Here is a 20,863-nt window from a genome sequence, read left to right on the forward strand (position 1 = left end):
TAAAATATATACGGGAAATTTATTTGCATGGGATTAATTTGATGCTTCCGGGTATTCTACAAAATAGTAACCCAATCACAATATTTCGAGTGGGAGTATATATAGATAAATCCTTAATAAGAAGAAAAAGTTTTATATGACTATTTTCTTTTGTTGTTAGATTAGGCACTTTTTGCGTTGAATTCTGTTTTTTGTGCGTGTTGTTATTCGTACTGTTGTTACTTTCCTTGCTTGTTTGTTATTTATTTATATTTTTGTCTGTATATGGCCCATGGGTTTTTGAAATACGCCTATCTATCTATCTATCTATATACGTAACTTACAAATTAGCTTACGTAACGAACTTCTGTATTCTCATGTTTTTATTACGTATATGAGGGGGTTCACCCCCTCTTCAGTACCTTGCTCTTTACACTAAAGCTTAAATTTTGTCCCAATTTCTTAAGAATGACCCCTGATTTACAAAAGCCGTAGAATAAATAGTTGAAATTACTGAACATACTTTAGCGTAAAGAGCGAGGTGTTAGGAGGAGGTGAGCCCATCATATGCGTAATAAGTTCTGTTCATTTTAAGTTCTAATGCTTCTTCTTACTTTCAGTTGAAAAAACTTTTTCATATCTATTTTTTCATTGTTTTTTTTTAATAATGCCAGAAAATCCTGCGCTCCCTTCATGAAAATTTTCTTCTCCCATGACAAATTCCTCCAAGTGAAGTTCCCCCAACATATCCCCCTCTTCTCAACCCAACCTAAAAATCCCCCTGAAAACGTCTGTACACTTCCAAATAACCATTACTATATTTAAGCACTGGTCAAAGTTTGTAACCTGTAGCCCCTCCCACGGGGACTGTGGTGAGTCGTCCCTAAAGACATAGTTATAAGGCTTTTCGACTACGCTGAATAAAATGTTATATCAGAATTTTGATCCGGTGACTTTGGAAAAATAATTAGCGTGGGAGGGGGCGTATGTGCCCTGCAATTTTTTAGTCACTTAAAAAGGGCACTAGAACTTTTCATTTCCGTTAGAATGAGCCATCTCGCAAGATTCTAGGACCACTGGGTCAATACGATCACCCCTGGGAGAAAACACCCGCTAAAGTCATAGAATTTTTGACGAAAATCACACCATAAGATTCAGCCTATCAGACAACCCTACTGTAGAAGCTTCTAGCTCTTACCTAAAAAATGTGGAATATTGTATTTTTTACCAGAAGATAGATCACGGATGTGTGTTCATTTTTTTTCTAAGGGGTGATCCTATCGACTCAGTGGTCCTAGAATGTCGCAAGAGGGCTTATTCTGACGGAAATCATAAATTCTAGTACCCTTTTTAAATTACCAAAAAAATTGGAGGGCACCTAAGCCCCCTCCCACGCACATTTCCCCCCTAATTCACCGGATCAAAATTTTGAGATAGCCATTCGTTTCAACTAAGTGGAAAGCCTACTAACTTTGTCTTTGTGAATGACTTAATCCCCCACAGTCCTCGGGGGAGGGGCTGCATGTTACAAACTTTGACCATTGTTTACATATAGTAATGGTTATTACGAAGTGTACAGACGTTTTCAGGGGAACTTTTTTGCGTTGGGATGGAGGTGGGTCGGGGAGAGGGGGTTCCATGGGAGGATATTTCCATGGAGGAATTTATCATGAGGGAAGAGCATTTCCATGAAGGGGGCACAGGATTCTCTAGCATTATTTAAAAAAAAAAACTACGAAAAAATAAATAATTTTTTTTTAACTGGAAGTGATGAGCAGCATTAAAACTTAAAACAAACTTAAATCATTACGTATATAAGGTGGTTCGTATCCTCCACAATACCTTGCTCTTACGCTAAAGCATTTTTAGTAATTCCAACTATTTATTCTACGGCCTTTGTGATTCAGGGGTCATTCTTAAAAATTTGGAACGAAATTCAAGCTTTAGTGTAAATTACGAGGTATTGACGAGGGGGCGAACCCCCTCATATACGTAATAAAAACACACAAATATAGAAGTTCGTTACGTAAGTTAATTCGTAAGGTACGTATGCTTATTGCTAACAAAAACGTTTGTAGAAAAAAATATATAGTTACATTTTTAAGTAAACGAAAATTGGGAGGCAAATAGGCCTCCTCCGTAACCCTTTTGTCTCAGCAAAATCGTCCGATTAAAACTATGAGAAAGCGATTTAGCAAATAAAAAATAAATTAATACGCAAATTTTGTTTTATTTATTTATTTATAAAATTAGAATTGTGACAAAGAGTCAAACCATAGCGTAAAGAGTGAGGCGTTGAGGAGGGGACAACCTCTTTTATATACGAAATAATTTCTGTTCATTTTAAGCTTTAATACCGGTCCTTACTTGCAGTTGAAAAACTTGTTTTTTATATTTAATTACTATTAAAGAACAAATGAACCCCAAAACGAATAGAAATTAAATAAAAATCATAGCAAAAAAAACATGCAAGTACTAATATAAATGAATTAATAAATCTTATAACGAGGAAAGCTTAAGTTGAATATGCAAAGCTTAAAACGAAAAGGATGTTTTGCTATTGAAGTATGAAAGAAACCCAAAACTAACAGAAATTAAATAAACAATCAATGATGACAAACATACAATAGATAATAATTGAATAAATAAATCTTAAACGAGTGGAAATCAAACTGAATTTGCAAATCAAGATTGCAAACGGACAAAAATCACTACAAACAAGAGTTTGGGTATCACCTCCTTCTCTCACTGTAAAAGTCTAAAACCTACTGCGTCATTTGCGCTTTACTGAAAACTATATGTATCTTGAACAGTTTTGGAAAGTACAAATAACATCAAATTGAATATTTGATACATAACGATATTATTTGTTGAAGATCATCAGTTCAAGATTTTATTTCACTGTAACTTTTATTTTTATTTTTAATGCTGTAATAACTGGAAAGGAAAATATTTGTAAAACTTCATTTTCAGTGAAGCGCCAATGACCCAGTAGGCTTTAGGAAGGAGTAGTATTCAAACTCTTGTTTGCAGTAAAACTATATTTGCCTTGAACAGTCTTGGAAAGAACTAATAAAATTAAAGTGAATATTCGACTTATAATAATATGAATTGCTGAAAGCTCACCAGTTTAAAATTTTAGCGTAATTTTAATGTTTATTTTCAATATTAAGTGCAAAAGAAACTATTTGTAATGTATTTCGTTTTAAGTAAAACACCAATGACGCAGTAGATATCAGAGCATTATTATTGTTAATTCTTTTGGCTAATGTATAATAATTAAAAAAAATTGTTCAAATTATTTTTATGTCAATTTTGTTTATATTTCATTTTAGAAGTAGATGATGCTTGAACAAGTAACAACGAGGACGTCTTTGGCGTTTGCAATCTTTCTTTTGTTCCCTAAACATGAAGATGATTCTTTGGATAATTCTCCTGGTTTTTCAGGACCTTATAAACTTCAATCTGACACATAGGAAATAGATACTGCATTTTTTGACAGTTAAGGTATATCTTTTTTTGTAGAATCAAATATACTGGATCATGGGTTGTTTGAAAAAAAAAACTGGAACAAACAAGTGGATGACACTCTATGAATCAAATTGAATATTGGTTTGTTGAATATTGAATATAGAAAATTGAATCAAATCACGTTCAATATTCAAATTGAATATTGAATGATCTCTCTAAATTTTGAGGCTAGATCGATTTTAATGCTGAATATTCCCAGTACATTTTTCTATTCATAGATTTGAATATGTTACTCATCCGTCCAGGATTAATAGCTCAAAAACACACTTTTTAATTCGTTAGTTTTCAATAAAACGAGCAATAAAGTATATTAGTCGTTTTGTGAATTAATCTAAGCTTAGTTTCCTTCTAAGGATTAAAGAAATTTTTAATTCCTTCCTTGTTTTAATCAATCCGAATATAGATTTCTGAAGCCTTATATCTGAATCAGTTTGCTCTCCAGACCCAATTTTGAAGCAGTCTTCATTTGTATCGTGGTCTGTGATGTTGTCTCACTTCATTTTCATTCTTTCTTACTTCTTTTTACCTTTATCAGCATCACCAGGAGTGAAAGCAGAGTTAAGAATGGAGTCTGAGCACATGATTCCAAAAGGGTCTAGCTCTGTGTCGAACAATTCAAGGGAAATAAATCTGGATAATCTTAAGCTAGAGTTTCCTGCGATCTTAGAAGGGGATGAATACAAAATCAGGTCTCTGGGGTATAAAGATGGCAGTCTTATGTTTGGATATATTACCGATGTGATATCACTCCTAAGGACAGATAAGTTTTCTCTGGGTAGGTTGGATATTTTACCGAGTCAGACTATAGCCATATCTCCTGCTTTAGACTTTGAGTGGTGGGAGGGGGGTCTCGACAGTAAAAATACATTTGAAAGTTGAATTAGGGTCTAAACTGATGACTATACTATGGCTTGGGCGTTATCTTAACAAAAAATTCTATTATTTTCTTATGTTTTATTCTGTTCATTGATTATATACTTTGCTTGCCTAGCTTCCCTCAAAAGGCAGAAGTAAGAAAGAGGAACACCGAAGGCCTGAGATTCCCTTGAAATAATTGATTTTCTAGCCGTCTGTCTAGAGACATAAGTCAATCAGTAGATCAAGATATAGAATCAATCATTTTATTCATACTAAATCACTAATACAGATGTTAAGTGATTATTTGGTGCAAGAAGCTTGGCTTGTTGTAGTCAACATATAAAAAATAATAAAACACCAAAAGAACCATAAACAATACGCTAAATAACACAATACATGCAAAATAAAAAGAAAGGAGATTGTACACTAGAATACAATAAAAAAAACTCAAAAACAGAATAATAATGATAACAATAATGAATAGATGAAAGTAAATTTTAGAAAACAGAAAAGATTAAGTTTTTATTATAACATGAAAAAAAAAAGGAATTTAAAGTCAGACAGATTCCTGAAGATAGTTTTCAAACGGTTCGTGGTAACAAACTGTTGTAAGGAGCGACCCGGCTCAATAGTAACCTAAACTGTAAAAAACAGAATTTTGATATCAACAGTTACATCAAAAGAATTGTATTTTTATGCAATATATAGTTTTCAATAGATCAATATATATAATACTAGCTGTTGGGGTGGCGCTTCGCGCCACCCCAACACCTAGTTGGCGGGGCGCTTCGCGCCCCCCCAAGCCCCCCCGCGCGCGTAAGTCGTTACGCGCCATATTAGTTACGCGCCATTGTAGTTGTGTCCCTGTGTCCCACCTGTGAATATAGATAGATTTATATATGTGTTTCAAACTACGTAAAAATTGCGAATATACAACATTCTTGGCTTTCCCACTACTGGGAGCTTTTCGTTTCCAATTGCCAGCAATTGATCTGAAAATGTTTGACCAGAGTCATCGTTACACAGACAGACAATATATAGAAAATATATATATAAAATATAAATATATATATATTTTCTTTTTAGTTTTTTTGTAGTTTTTACCTTTTTTAGTTTTTTTCTTCTTTTGTATTAATGCTAAAGCCAAGGTTCAAACCTGGAGCCTCTCGGACCTAGAACCTGAAACATAACGCTTTACCAACTCAGCTACTTCGGCTTGAATACATTCGTTTTGAGCAGCTTCCTCAGGTGTTGCCATTGTAGGTTCTTCAGTCATTTTAAAATTAGAAATTTCTCTTTCAACGGTCTTTTTATAATTAAAAATTTGTGTTTGAACGATATTCTTAAATACCTGTGTCCTGGTCGTCATTTATATTCCCTGTGTCCCGGTCGTCATTTGTGTCCCGGTATCCCAGTCTGTAATTTCTCTTTGAGTGTCCCGGTCTGTTTTCTCTTTGAGTGTTTTTTCTTTTTAGTATTTTTTAGTTTTTTACATTTTTTCTTTTTTCAGTTTTCTTTTTCTTTTTTATTTTTCAGCGTGTCCTGGTCGTCATTTATATTCCCTGTGTCCCTGTCGTCATGTTTTTTACATTTTTTCTTTTTTCAGTTTTCTTTTTCTTTTTTATTTTTCAGCTTCACTATGAAATACATCTCGCCGAACCTTTGTTTTTTTTTAACTAAAATCTGGTAGGCATTGATGACCTTATCCAAGTCAAAATCCCAAACCCAATCATCATCGCTATCATTTTCAGTTTTGATATGTTTTGACTCTCGCTGTCCAGGTGGATCTTCATCTAACTGCGCGGTTTTTCCTTTTTTTCTTTTTAGTTTTTAATTGGTTTTTACCTCTTTTTTTTAGCTTTTTTAATTTTTTTTCGTTTTTTCTTCTTACTTTTTTTTTAGTTTTTATCTTTTTTATTTTTTTTTATTTTTATTCTTAATTTTATTAGTTTTCTTTTTCTCTTCTATTTTTCAGTTTTTTCCTTTTTTTTAAGTTTTTTTTTTAGTTTTTAGTTTTTTTAGTTTTTTAGTTTTTTTAGTTTTTTATTTTTTTTATTAGTTTTTTTGTAGTTTTTGACGTCATGACGTCAACCTGATCCACAGATCCACAGACAGACAGACAACTTATTTTTATATATATAGATAGATAGAAGATATATTCCCTGTGTCCCGGTCGTCATTTGTGTCCCGGTATCCCAGTCTGTAATTTCTCTTTGAGTGTCCCGGTCTGTAATTTCTCTTTGAGTGTTTTTTCTTTTTAGTATTTTTTAGTTTTTTACATTTTTTCTTTTTTCAGTTTTCTTTTTCTTTTTTATTTTTCAGCGTGTCCTGGTCGTCATTTATATTCCCTGTGTCCCTGTCGTCATGTTTTTTACATTTTTTCTTTTTTCAGTTTTCTTTTTCTTTTTTATTTTTCAGCTTCACTATGAAATACATATCGCCGAACCTTTGTTTTTTTTTAACTAAAATCTGGTAGGCATTGATGACCTTATCCAAGTCAAAATCCCAAACCCAATCATCATCGCTATCATTTTCAGTTTTGATATGTTTTGACTCTCGCTGTCCAGGTGGATCTTCATCTAACTGCGCGGTTTTTCCTTTTTTTCTTTTTAGTTTTTAATTGGTTTTTACCTTTTTTTTTAGCTTTTTTAATTTTTTTTTCGTTTTTTCTTCTTACTTTTTTTTTTAGTTTTTATCTTTTTTATTTTTTTTTATTTTTATTCTTAATTTTATTAGTTTTCTTTTTCTCTTCTATTTTTCAGTTTTTTCCTTTTTTTTAAGTTTTTTTTTTAGTTTTTAGTTTTTTTAGTTTTTTAGTTTTTTAGTTTTTTTGGTTTTTTAGCTTTTTTATTTTTTTTTATTAGTTTTTAGTTTTTTTGTAGTTTTTGACGTCATGACGTCAACCTGATCCACAGATCCACAGACAGACAGACAACTTATTTTTATATATATAGATAGATAGAAGATATATTCCCTGTGTCCCGGTCGTCATTTGTGTCCCGGTATCCCAGTCTGTAATTTCTCTTTGAGTGTCCCGGTCTGTAATTTCTCTTTGAGTGTTTTCTTTTTAGTATTTTTTAGTTTTTTACATTTTTTCTTTTTTCAGTTTTCTTTTTCTTTTTTTAGTTTTTATCTTTTTTATTTTTTTTATTTTTATTCTTAATTTTATTAGTTTTCTTTTTCTCTTCTATTTTTCAGTTTTTTCCTTTTTTTTAAGTTTTTTTTTAGTTTTTAGTTTTTTTAGTTTTTTAGTTTTTTTAGTTTTTTAGCTTTTTTATTTTTTTATTAGTTTTTAGTTTTTTTGTAGTTTTTGACGTCATGACGTCAACCTGATCCACAGATCCACAGACAACTTATTTTTATATATATATATTGATATATATATATATATATACTAGCTGTTGGGGTGGCGCTTCGCGCCACCCCAACACCTAGTTGGTGGGGGCGCTTCGCGCCCCCCCCCCCAAGCCCCCCCGCGCGCGTAAGTCGTTACGCGCCATAATAGTTACGCGCCATTGTAGTTGTGTCCCTATGTCCCACCTGTGAATATAGATAGATATATATATATATGGTTTTAACTACGTAAAACTTGCGAATATACAACATTCTTTGCTGTCCCATTGTCTTTGCATATAAATAGATTGTCAGGTTTACCGACTCTTGAACATGCAACATATAATGGTCCATGGGAAAACAATCTGTATTCAGATCTATACCTCATGATTCTAATGATTGCCCTTGAGCTTTGTTGATGGTGATTGCTAATCGACCATTCCCTGTCCCGGTGTCCCGGTCGTCATTTACATCCCCCTGTTTCCTCCGGTGTCCCCGTTGTAGTTGTGTCCCTGTGTCCCGGTCGTCATTTATATTCCCTGTGTCCCGGTCGTCATTTGTATCCCGGTGTCCCGGTCTGTATATACATTCGTTTTTTAGTTTTGTTTTTCTCCTTTATTTTTTTCCTTTTTTTTTCTTTTTTAGCTTATTTAGATTTTTAGATTTTTTAGTTTTTTTATTAGTTTTTAGTTTTTTTTTCTTTTTAGTTTATTTGTCCCGGTCGTCATTTATATCCCCCTGTTTCCCCCGGTGTCCCCGTTGTAGTTGTGTCCCTGTGTCCCGGTCGTCATTTATATTCCCTGTGTCCCGGTCGTCATTTATATTCCCTGTGTCCCGGTCTGTATATACATTCGTTTTTTAGTTTTGTTTTTCTCCTTTATTTTTTTCCTTTTTTTTTCTTTTTTAGTTTATTTAGATTTTTAGATTTTTTAGTTTTTTTATTAGTTTTTAGTTTTTTTTTCTTTTTAGTTTTTTTGTAGTTTTTACCTTCTTTTTAGTTTTGTTAATTTTTTTTTTACTTATGTCCTGGTCGTCATTTATACTCCCTATGTCCCGGTGCTTTGTTGATTGCTAATCGAACATTCCTTTTGTCCTGGTCGCTTTCTCTTTGAGTGTCGTCATTTATTTTTTTCTTTTTTAGTTCTTTTAGTTTTTACCTTTTTTAGTTTTTTTTAGTTTTTTAGATGAAAATTTTTTTTAGTTTTTTCCTTTTTTTCTTTTTAGTTTTTATTGGTTTTTACCTTTATGTTAGCTTATTTTTCAGTTTTTTCCTTTTTTTTTAGTTTTTTTTTATTTTTTATTTTTTTTAGTTTTTTACCTTTTTTTAGTTTTTTTAGTTTTTTTAGTTTTTTTAGTTTTTTAGCTTTTTTACTTTTTTTATTAGTTTTTAGTTTTTTTGTAGTTTTTGCCTTTTTTTAGTTTTTTCAGTTTTTTTTTAGTTTTTTATTGGTTTTTACCTTTATTTTAGCTTATTTTTCAGTTTTTTCCTTTTTTAGTTTTTTTTAGTTTTTAGTTTTTTTAGTTTTTTACCTTTTTTTAGTTTTTTTAGTTTTTTTAGTTTTTTAGCTTTTTTATTTTTTTTATTAGTTTTTAGTTTTTTTTGTAGTTTTTGCCTTTTTTTTAGTTTTTTTAGTTTTTTAGCTTTTTTTATTAGTTTTTAGTTTTTTTTGTAGTTTTTGCCTTTTTTTAGTTTGACAACTTATTTTTATATATATAGATAGTTTTTTTTTTTTACTTATGTCCTGGTCGTCATTTATACTCCCTGTGTCCCGGTGCTTTGTTGATTGCTAATCGAACATTCCTTTTGTCCTGGTCGCTTTCTCTTTGAGTGTCGTCATTTATTAGTTTTTTCCTTTTTTTCTTTTTAGTTTTTTATTGGTTTTTACCTTTATTTTAGCTTATTTTTCAGTTTTTTCCTTTTTTTTAGTTTTTTTTTATTTTTTATTTTTTTTAGTTTTTTACCTTTTTTTAGTTTTTTTAGTTTTTTTAGTTTTTTAGCTTTTTTACTTTTTTTATTAGTTTTTAGTTTTTTTTTGTAGTTTTTGCCTTTTTTTAGTTTTTTCAGTTTTTTTTTTAGTTTTTTATTGGTTTTTACCTTTATAGTTTTTTTAGTTTTTTAGCTTTTTTATTTTTTTTATTAGTTTTTAGTTTTTTTTGTAGTTTTTGCCTTTTTTTAGTTTTTTCAGTTTTGACGTCACCTGATCCAGTTTTTTCAGGTGACGTCACCTGACCCATCCACACATCCACAGACAGACAACTTATTTTTATATATATAGATATAGGTTTCATCAAGTTCAAAAGTCTTACACATCAAAAGTTACGAAATTGAGAGAATTTGCCTAATTTTAGAAAATAGGGGAAAAACCCCTAGATGTCATAGAATCTTAACTTCAGTAAATCAGTAAATCACACCGTCTGATTCAGCATATCAGAGAACCCTACTGTAGAAGTTTCAAGCTACTATCCACAAAAATATGGAATTTTGCATTTTTTGCCAGAAGAATCACGGATGCGAGTTTTTTTTCAGGGGTGATTGTGTCGACCCAGCAGTCCTAGAATATCGCAAAGGGGCGAGTTCTAACGGAAATTAAAAGTTCTAGTACCCTTTTTCAGTGATCAAAAGTTGGAGGGCACCTAAGCTCCCTCCCACGCTAATTTTTCTTGAAGTCACCAGATCGAAATTTTGAGATAGCAATTTTGCTCAATATAGTCGAAAAACCTAATAACTATATCTTGGAGACAACCTAGTCCGCCACAGTCCCCGGGGAGGGGGTGCAAGTTACCAACTTTGACCATTGTTACACATATTACTTATTACACATTACCTGTAGTAATGGTCATTGGGAAGTGTATAGACGTTTTCAGGGGGACTTTTTTGCATTGAGAGGGGGGGGGTTCCATGGAGAAATTTATCATTGAGGGAAGACAATTTCTATGAAGGGGGTGCAGGATTTTCAAGCATTGTTTAAAAAAAAATGAGAAAATAAATAATTTCTTTTTCCACTGGAAGTAAGGAGCAGCATTAAAACTTAAAACGAGCGGAACTTATTACGTATATAAGGGCGTTCGTCTCCTCCTCAGTACCTCGCTCTTTACGCTGAAATATTTTTTGCAATTTCAAGTATTTATTCTACGACTCTGGGGTCATTCTTAAAAATTGGAACAAAATTCAAGCTTTATTTTAAAGAGCGAGGTATTGACGAGGGGGAAAACTCCCTTATATACGTAATCTATATATCTATATATATAAAAATAAGTTGTCTGTGTGTGTGTGGGTCTGTCTGTCGGGTGACGTCATGTTTTTGTGTCGACTGACGTCAAGAAGTTAGTTGCCGTCATTTTTGTTATGACAGTGAAGTCATTAAAGATATTTAAGACATGCGTTCACGTAGAAATCTATTAATGTTTAACTGTAAAATGACTGATGAACTTACAATGGCAACAGCCGAGGAAGATGCTCAAAGAGTCTATGCCAAAAACTTGCTGCTGATAGAGAAAGTAAGAAAAGAAAGCGTGCCGAGGAATCAAAAGAACAGCAAGGAAACAGGCTTGAGGCTGATAGAGAAAGTAAGAAAAGAAAGCGTGCCGAGGAATCAAAAGAACAGCAAGGACAGGATTGAGGCTGATAGAGAAAGAAATGTGTCGACTGACGTCATGTTTGTTGATTGACGAAATTACACACCGGGACATCGGGACACAAATGACGACCGGGACACAGGGAATATAAAAGACGACCGGGACACTCAAAGAGAAAGCGACCGGGACACAAAGAATGTTCGATTAGCAATCACCATCAACAAAGCACCGGGACACAGGGAATATAAATGACAACCAGGACACTCAAAGAGAAATTACAGACCGGGACAACGGAACACAAATGACGACCGGAACAAAAATGACGACCGGGACACCGGGACACAGGGAATATAAATGACGACCGCGACACTCAAAGAGAAATTACAGACTGGGACACCGGGACACAAATGACGACCGGGACACAGGGAAACAACAACAACGGGGATGCTGGGGGCACAGGGGGATATATAAATGACCACAGGGAGACAGGCAATGTTCGATTAGCAATCACCATCAACAAAGCTCAAGGGTAATCATTAGAATAATGAGGTATAGATCTGAATACAGATTGTTTTTCCCATGGACAATTATATGTTGCATGTTCAAGAGTCGGTAAACCTGACAATCTATTCACAGACAATGGGACAGCCAAGAATGTTGCACATTCGCAAGTTTTACGTAGTTAAAAATATATATATATCTATCTATATTCACAGGTGGGACACAGGGACACAACTACAATGGCGCGTAACTAATATGGCGCGTAACGACTTGCGCGTGCGGGGGGGCCTGGGGGGGGGCAAGAAGTGCCCCCACCAACTAGGTGTTGGGGTGGCGCGAAGCGCCACCCCAACAGCTAGTATATATATAAAAATAAGTTGTCCGTGTGTGTGTGGGTTTGTCGGGTGACGTCATGTTTGTGTGTCGACTGACGTCATGTTGTCGACTGACGAAATTACAGACCGGGACATCGGGAAACAAATGACGACCGGGACACCGGCACATAAGGAATATAAATGACGACCGGGACACTCAAAGAGAAAGCGACCGGGACACAAGGAATGTTCGATTAGCAATCACCATCAACAAAGCACCGGGACACAAATGACGACCGGGACACAGGGAGTATAAACGACGACCAGGACATAAGTAAAAAAAACTAAAAAAACTAAAAAAAAAAAGGTAAAAACTACAAAAAAACTAAAAAGAAAAAAAAACTAAAAACTAATAAAAAAACTAAAAAAGCTAAAAAACTAGAAAAAAACTAAAAAAGAAAAAAAATAAAAAAAAGGAAAAAAAATGAAAAATAAAGGAGAAAAACAAAACTAAAAAAAATATAAATAAAAAAAATAGAAAGAAAAAAGAAAATAACTAAAAAAAAAGTAAAAACCAAAAAAAAAAAAAAAAAATTACGACGGCGACACAGGGAATCGTCGATTAGCAATCACCATCAACAAAGCTCAAGGGCAATCATTAGAATCATGAGATATAGATCTGAATACGGATTGTTTTCCCATGGACCATTATATGTTGCATGTTCAAGAGTCGGTAAACCTGACAATCTATTTATATGCACAGACAATGGGACAGCAAAGAATGTTGCATATTCGCAAGTTTTACGTAGTTAAAAACATATATATATATATATATATATATATATATATATATATATATATATATATATATATATATATATATATATATATATATATATATATTCACAGGTGGGACATAGGGACACAACTACAATGGCGCGTAACTAATATGGCGCGTAACGACTTACGTGCGCGGGGGGGGCTTGGGGGGCGCGAAGCGCCCCCACCAAATAGGTGTTGGGGTGTACCAACCATCAGCTTGTAAAATACAAGTTTTTTCAACTTAAAGTAAGGAGCGACATTAAAACTTAAAACAAACAGAAATTTTTCCGTATATGAAAGAGGCTGTTCCTTCCTCAATACCTCGCTCTTTACGATGAAGTTTTTTATTGTTTTAAAAATAGAACTGTTAGATAGAATCAAACTTTAGCGTAAAGAGCAGGTCATTAAGGAAGAACAGCCCCTTTAATATACAGAATAATTACTGTTCGTATTAAGTTTTAATGTCGCTCCTTACTTTCAGTTTAAAAAACTTTTTTCTTTTATTTAATTATAAAAAGAGGTATTTTGTTGTGGTGTTCTCGCGCTGGGGTGGCATCCTCTGTTATCTCTTACCTTGTATGCTTTTTTTCTGTTTTAGTTTTATTTCTTTTTGGAATTATTAGTATGATGAGACGTTGTGCTTTCTTTTCTATGTATTTGTACTGCCCCAGCCTTACGAGCTCTGCTCTCTGTTGGGGCATAATATTGTTTTTGTGTACTTTTAATTTGAATTAATGAATATTGATTGATTGATTGATTTAGGCTGTCGAAATGATATTTGAGGATTATACTGTCACAACGGGATGAAAAGCAAAATGTTTACTTCTTTTTACTGTCAAAAATTTGTTTTCGAGTCTTGCTATGACACTAAGATGAAGAAATTGATATCATTACTTTTTTTGGCTGTCTGTTTCGGTTTTTGGGTTTGCTTTTTTGCAAAGCAGGGTGGTTTTTCAACAATGTTGTTTTTAGGGGGATTTGTATAATAGAAAGTAAATTTATGAGACGTGCAAAATTATTAATTTAAGTTTTGCATTTTCGTGGGGAAATGGTGTCCACTTTACTGCCTATTTTCATCTCATTGAAGCTCTGCATTATGTAACACATCACCTCCTCTGTTCATCCTAAAACATTAAAATAAAGGCCAAACTATTTAGAACTTTAATATAAGTTCATATAAGTATATGCTTAAAACTATTTATATGAGTCAAAATACTACTTCCAAGGTCGGAGTAATCATTTAAGAAAAATAAATTTTCGAAAAATTGCTTATAAAAGAAGGCAAATACCTATGTTTTTTTTTTTTATCTAGCTTGTGTAGATGGGTCCCTGAATTCTCATTTTGAATCAGTGAAATGCCATCGATTTTTTTTTAAACATTTACTAATAAAATATTTATCAAAAGGGAAAATTTATACAACTTGAGTTAACCACGGAAATGAAATGCAACTACAATATTAATTCAGAATTTCTCACCTTCTCAATACCAACCAATCACAAAATATAGTTATGCTCTTGAATAGGGATTGCATATATTTGTCGATAAAATTGTCGAAACTGAAATGTATACTGCTGAGGATTTTTATACCTACTTAGATACATTCCATCCAATCATATTTTCACGATTAGTTGCTTATAAATCATAATTTTTAAAGGACAATTCTTTTACTTAATGCCAAATCTGAGTCAAATTTCAGATTTTTATATATGTGTTTAACAGGCGTATTTAAACGTTTGAATTGAATATCTGAAAATCTCAAGATTAAAAAACAAATAATTAGAAATATACCACCGTGTGAAACCCTGAGAATTTAAATCGCCAATCTATACCTATCAAATACAAAAATAAAAAACAAAAAATAATTTTTTTAAGGAGTATTTCTAGTCATATACTTAGTTTGAATCAAATACCAACATGCATATTTATTATAGTTCATATTTTTCTGATGATTTTGGTCTATATTCAAATATTTTTGGATGAATAGAAGAGGAAATACTAACGAAGAGTTCTAAACTGACATGATTCTAGACTGACAGGACTAGCCATTACAAACATTCACCTAAATATTGAGGTAGACAATTAATCGTGTAATAAATAGATATGGCGGGAGTGGAAATTGAGAAGACTTTTTCTTATAAAAGTGTGAATTCTGTAATTTAAGCGAAATATATTGAACTTTAAAACGTGGAGAAATTTGACACTTGACACTTGAAAATTGACACTGTGCATTATAAACCTATTTTTCAAAAGAAACAGTGAATAGTTATTGCTTTATTGCCTATACTTGAAACCCTCGCTTTAAACGTTTTCTTTGCATTTCAATCTGTTAAAATATAACAAGAAAAACACTCTATTTTTCCTGTTGCGGTGCTAAAAGAACTAGTGTTTAATGTTTAATATATCTTTTACGAATATACAAGCTGTATCATTATCCTCATTTCCTACTCTTCATTACTACCATAGTTATTAAGCGATTTCACAAAGTTAGGCGACATGCTAAATGGTTTGACCTATACAAATTGTCACATAGAGTGCACGACCCCAAAAGACGGCTTTAGGTCTTTTTTTGACGATAAAATGATTAACTCACTCGCTGTAACGTTCAGAAGTGTAAAGGGAAAAAATTATGCAGAAAACATTAAATATAATTTTTCTGTAGATGGTGAACTGCTATATATATATATATATATATATATATATATATATATATATATATATATATATATATATATATATATATATATATATATATAAAATAAGTTGTCTGTCTGTCTGTGGATCAGGTGACGTCATGTTTCTGTGTTGACTGCCGTCATGAAATTAGTTGTCGTCATTTTTGCTTTGACGGTGACGTCATTAATGGTATTTGAACGCAAAACCGAGCAGTTAGATGAAAATCCACCTGGACAGCGAGAGTCAAAACATATCAAAACTGAAAATGATAGCGATGATGATTGGGTTTGGGATTTTGACTTGGATAAGGTCATCAATGCCTACCAGATTTAAGTTAAAAAAATAAAGGTTCGTCGATATGTACTTCATAGTGACGCTGAAAAATAAAGAAGAAAAAGAAAACTGAAAAAAGAAAAAAGGTAAAAAACTAAAAAAAAACTAAACAGAAAAAACACTCAAAGAGAAATTACAGACCGGGACACAAATGACGACCGAGACAGAGGGAATATAAGTGACGACCGGGAACCTCAAAGAGAAATTACAGACTGGGACACCCGGACACAAATCACGACCGGGACACAGGGAATATAAATGACGACCGGGACACAGGGACACAACTACAACGGGGACGCCGGGGGCACAGGCGGGATATATAAATGACGACCGGGACACAGGGATTGTTCGAATAGAAATTACGGACCGGGACACCGGGACACAAATGACGACCGGGACACCGGGACACAGGGAATATAAATGACGACCGGGACACTCAAAGAGAAATTACAAACTGGGACACCAGGACACAAATGACGACCGGGACACAGGGAATATAAATGACGACCGGGACACAGGGACACATCATTAGAATAATGAGGTATAGATCTGAATACGGATTGTTTTTCCCATGGACAATTATATGTTGCATGTTCAAGAGTCAGTAAACCTGACAATCTATTTATATGCACAGACAATGGGACAGCGAAGAATGTTGTATATTCGCATGTTTTACGTAGTTAAAAACATATATTTATATCTATCTCTATTCACAGGTGGGACACAGGGACACAACTACAATGGCGCGTAACTAATATGGCGCGTAACGACTTACGCGCGCGGGGGGGCTTGGGGGGGCGCGAAGCGCCCCACCAACTAGGTGTTGGGGTGGCGCGAAGCGCCACCCCAACAGCTAGTGTATATATATATATATATAAATAAGTTGTCTGTGTGTGTGTGTGTCGAGTGACGTCATGTTTGTGTGTCGACTGGCGTCATGTTTGTCGACTGACGTCATTATAAGGATTGAGCTGTATGCGTTATGAAGTTGTTTGTCGACTGACGTCATGTTTGTCAACTGATGAAATTACATACCGGGACACCGGGACACAAATGACGACCGGGACACAGGGAATATAAATGCCGACCGGGAACCTCAAAGAGAAATTACAGACTGGGACACCCGGACACAAATCACGACCGGGATACAGGGAATATAAATGACGACCGGGACATAGGGATACAACTACAACAGGGACGCTGGGGACACAGGCGGGATATATAAATGACGACCGGGACACAGGGATTGTTCGAATAGAAATTACAGACCGGGACACAAATGACGACCGGGACACCGGGACACAGGGAATATAAATGACGACCGGGACACTCAAAGAGAAATTACAAACTGGGATACAGGGACACAAATGACGACCAGGACACAGGGAATATAAATGACGACCGGGACACAGGGACACATCATTAGAATAATGAGGAATAGATCTGAATACGGATTGTTTTTCCCATGGACAATTAAAAAGAGAAATTAAAGACTGGGACACCCGGACACAAATCACAACCGGGACACAGGGAATATAAATTACGACCGGGAAATAGGGACACAACTACAACGGGGACGCCGGGGGCACAGGCGGGATATATAAATGACGACCGGGACACAGGGATTGTTCGAATAGAAATTACAGACCGGGACAACGGGACACAAATGACGACCAGGACACAGGGAATATAAATGACGACCGGGACATTGGGACACAACTACAACGATGACGCCGGGGGCACAGGCGGGATATATAAATGACGACCGGGACACAGGGATTGTTCTAATAGAAATTACAGACCGGGACACAAATGATGACCAGGACACAGGGAATATAAATGACGACCAAGAGAAATTACAAACTGGGACATCGGGACACAAATGACGACCGGGACACAGGGAATATAAATGACGACCGGGACACAGGGACACATCATTAGAATAATGAGGTATAGATTTGAATACGGATTGTTTTTCCCATGGACAATTATATGTTGCATGTTCAAGAGTCAGTAAATCTGACAATCTATTTATATGCATAGACAATGGGACAGCGAAGAATGTTGTATATTCGCATGTTTTACGTAGTTAAAAACATATATATGGCGCGTAACGACTTACGCGCGCGGGGGGGCTCGGGGGGCGCGAAGCGCCCCACCAACTAGGTGTTGGCGTGGCGCGAAGCGCCACCCCAACAGCTAGTATATATATATATATATATATATATATATATATATATATATATATATATATATGAATATATATATTTCTAATGGCGGGATGGTTTTTATAACTCACTATTTTTTGCATCAATATTTTATTCCATTTCAATTTCAACAGATTTATTAGAACTTTAACCCTCACCAGGTTTTGGATTAAATTTACGACCATTTCCACTACCTACCTACGACGCATAGTTTTCGAGCTTCCCTTTAAATTGCAGGCATTTCTTTGTTCTCAAGTTTACCCGAGCAACCCATTATGCGCCCCCCCTAAAGAAAATCCTGGATCCGCCCCTGCATACCGGCAATATCATTGCAAAAGTTTATGGCATTAAGTTGAGACTTCCAGGGCTTGATGAGGGGCATTTTCAGCTGACCTGAAAGGGTATTCATACACATTACTACTGCTACTATTTTTGATAAAACCACTAATCCTGCTGCTATTACTACTGTGATACATCTACTAATGTGACTACTGCTGCAACTAATGCTAAGGGTATGAAGGTAAAATTTTCAAAGAATGCTGAGGGGAACTTGAACTAGGGGATTGATTTGAAACTTTCAGGGCATGCTAAGAGGGATGTTGAACTCGACAAAAGGCAAAATTGCTTGATGCTACTACCACTGCTAATTTGACAGGTACTACTGCTAAAGCTGCTAATACGACTACTAATCCTACAATTGCCACTACGACGACTACATGTTGTACTTCTGAAGTTAGGAGTACTAAGTTAAAACTTTCGGAGAATATTAAAGATGATATTTAGTTAAACTGAAACACGTTATGTAGATGCAGGTAATTAAAAGAGCGAATCAGCTATGTTTCAGGAACAGCTTAGAATGTTAATTTGAAACTTTTCATGCATGTTGAAACTCACTAACAGTTTATCGAGCACTGGAACGTTTGGCAGGTTTTATTGAGCACTGAAATTCAACAACACTCTCAAATTTATGAAGCCTCCAGAGGCGGTTGTATCCTCTTAAACGGAACATCTTTTCTATGATCTCGACCGTTTTGTACAATTCGAGAAAGCAACGGTTATTTCCAATGATAAAGGTATCATGCAATGGGCTAGGGAAGCATTACAAATAAAAACAATACAATTAAAAAACAAATAAAGCAAATTTACCAATTAATAGGGACAATTGATATTTAAACATTGATTCTATTTAAGACATTAGTTAAAAAAAAATGAACCTATATTCAAAAGCGAAATCCTATAAAATCTCAAATGTAGTAAATAAATAATCAAAAAAACAACAAAGATTGGCAGCAATGAATGCCAACCGGAGGATTATTTCTCAGCAGAAAATTGAGTTCATTGTAAATTTTAAATTTATAATCTTATTTTTACCAGTTGCTTTAGTGTGTTGAAGAAGTAGCTGGCTAAATGTATATGCAAGCATTATTCATACAAATATATTAGTTGTTTTTTAGTTTTAAATTAGTTTTTTATTTATAATCTTTTAGTTTTAGATTCTAGTCGTTTGTTTCTTTTTCTCTCTCCTTTTTTAATGCTGAAGACGTATTGAAGCATATGGGTGGAATATTCGATTGATTACTTCTCTTGTTAATCTTCATATTAGCAACAGATCCGTTTGTTGTGACCAGGCTTATTTCTTAGCCTTTCCATGGTAGGCCAGTTCGGCTTTAGATCTTTCATTCTTCTGAATCTATTTTAAAAAAATTTCGTTATCCCGAGACGTTTTGAAAATAGCAAGCATGAGGATTTATTCCCGATGGTAGTAGCTTTGGTGGGTTCTGCAGAGTATTTAGCCATTTTTAGAATATATCTAGAAATATATCTATGAAAATACCACATTTTTGTTAAAAACTGAGATAAATTCCAAATTTGCCGCTTTATATCTTGAGAGGAAAGGGGGAGGGTGGAGCCTATATTTAACCAAAAAGAGGTTTTATATATATACTTTCTGTTTTTTGACAATTCCATTTTTACAAATTCCGTTTTTTAAAGTTTTATTACTATTGGTCCGATTCAGGTGCAGCCAAGGTTATATACTAATTGTAAGCTATATCATATCGAACTTAACAAAAAGAGTTTTACCGCGATCTATCAAGAGCCCCATCTGGTAATGGTGTTTTCCCGAATGGTTCGTTTGGTAGAGCCTAACGGTTTAACTATTTTTGGTAACATAAACTAAATTGTATTTGTTGACACCACTGAAGCTCTTTATCCTTCGCTCTTATCAATTTTTCAGACACTCTAAGAGATGTAATAACAGACCCAGGAAGGAGTAGTTTTTGGAATCTTATAAAAGAGGTAATTTTTTCTTTTTTTCCAAATTTTTTCGCTTTTTTGGCTTTTGCTATCACTGACAGTAATTTTGGGTGGGAGTCCGGGTTAGAGGGAATCTGTTCCTCTCCAAAGTCTTAGTCTTGGGTAATTTCATTGAAAAATTGAAAACAGAAACACAATTCCTTCCCTCTAGACTTTGAGGAATTATTATTGCCCCCCCCCCACTATATCAAATTAGCATATCGATTGACCGATGGTTATTATTTACATTATTCTGAGAATGGGTAAATTGTAGAGGATCAGCAAGTTTACTTATAAAAATGCTGTGACTAAAAAGTTCCATCATTTTACTTGCTCAAACTTTGACAAAGAATCTGTGAATATAGCGTGTATTGCTTAACAAGATTTGTCATTTTTATCCTTTTAATTCGCTTAAAGTATGGCATGCAAATGATATGTGA

At 34.2% G+C, this 20,863-nt stretch overlaps 1 protein-coding gene across 1 annotated transcript in view; it reads left to right on the top strand.

Moving 5' to 3' along the window:
* Positions 1 to 3,962: 3,962 nt before the first annotated feature.
* Positions 3,963 to 20,863, top strand: part of LOC136036403 (prominin-1-A-like) — a 106,113-nt gene continuing 89,212 nt past the window's right edge. Inside the window, exons 1-2 of the mRNA XM_065718610.1 lie at positions 3,963 to 4,285; positions 20,365 to 20,426. Of these exons, the coding sequence (XP_065574682.1) occupies positions 3,994 to 4,285; positions 20,365 to 20,426 (354 nt within the window). The 5' untranslated portion in view covers positions 3,963 to 3,993. The remainder of the gene's footprint in view (positions 4,286 to 20,364; positions 20,427 to 20,863) is intronic.

Source organism: Artemia franciscana, chromosome 15, assembly GCF_032884065.1.
Source record: "Artemia franciscana chromosome 15, ASM3288406v1, whole genome shotgun sequence".
NCBI classification, from domain to species: Eukaryota; Metazoa; Arthropoda; class Branchiopoda; order Anostraca; family Artemiidae; genus Artemia; species Artemia franciscana.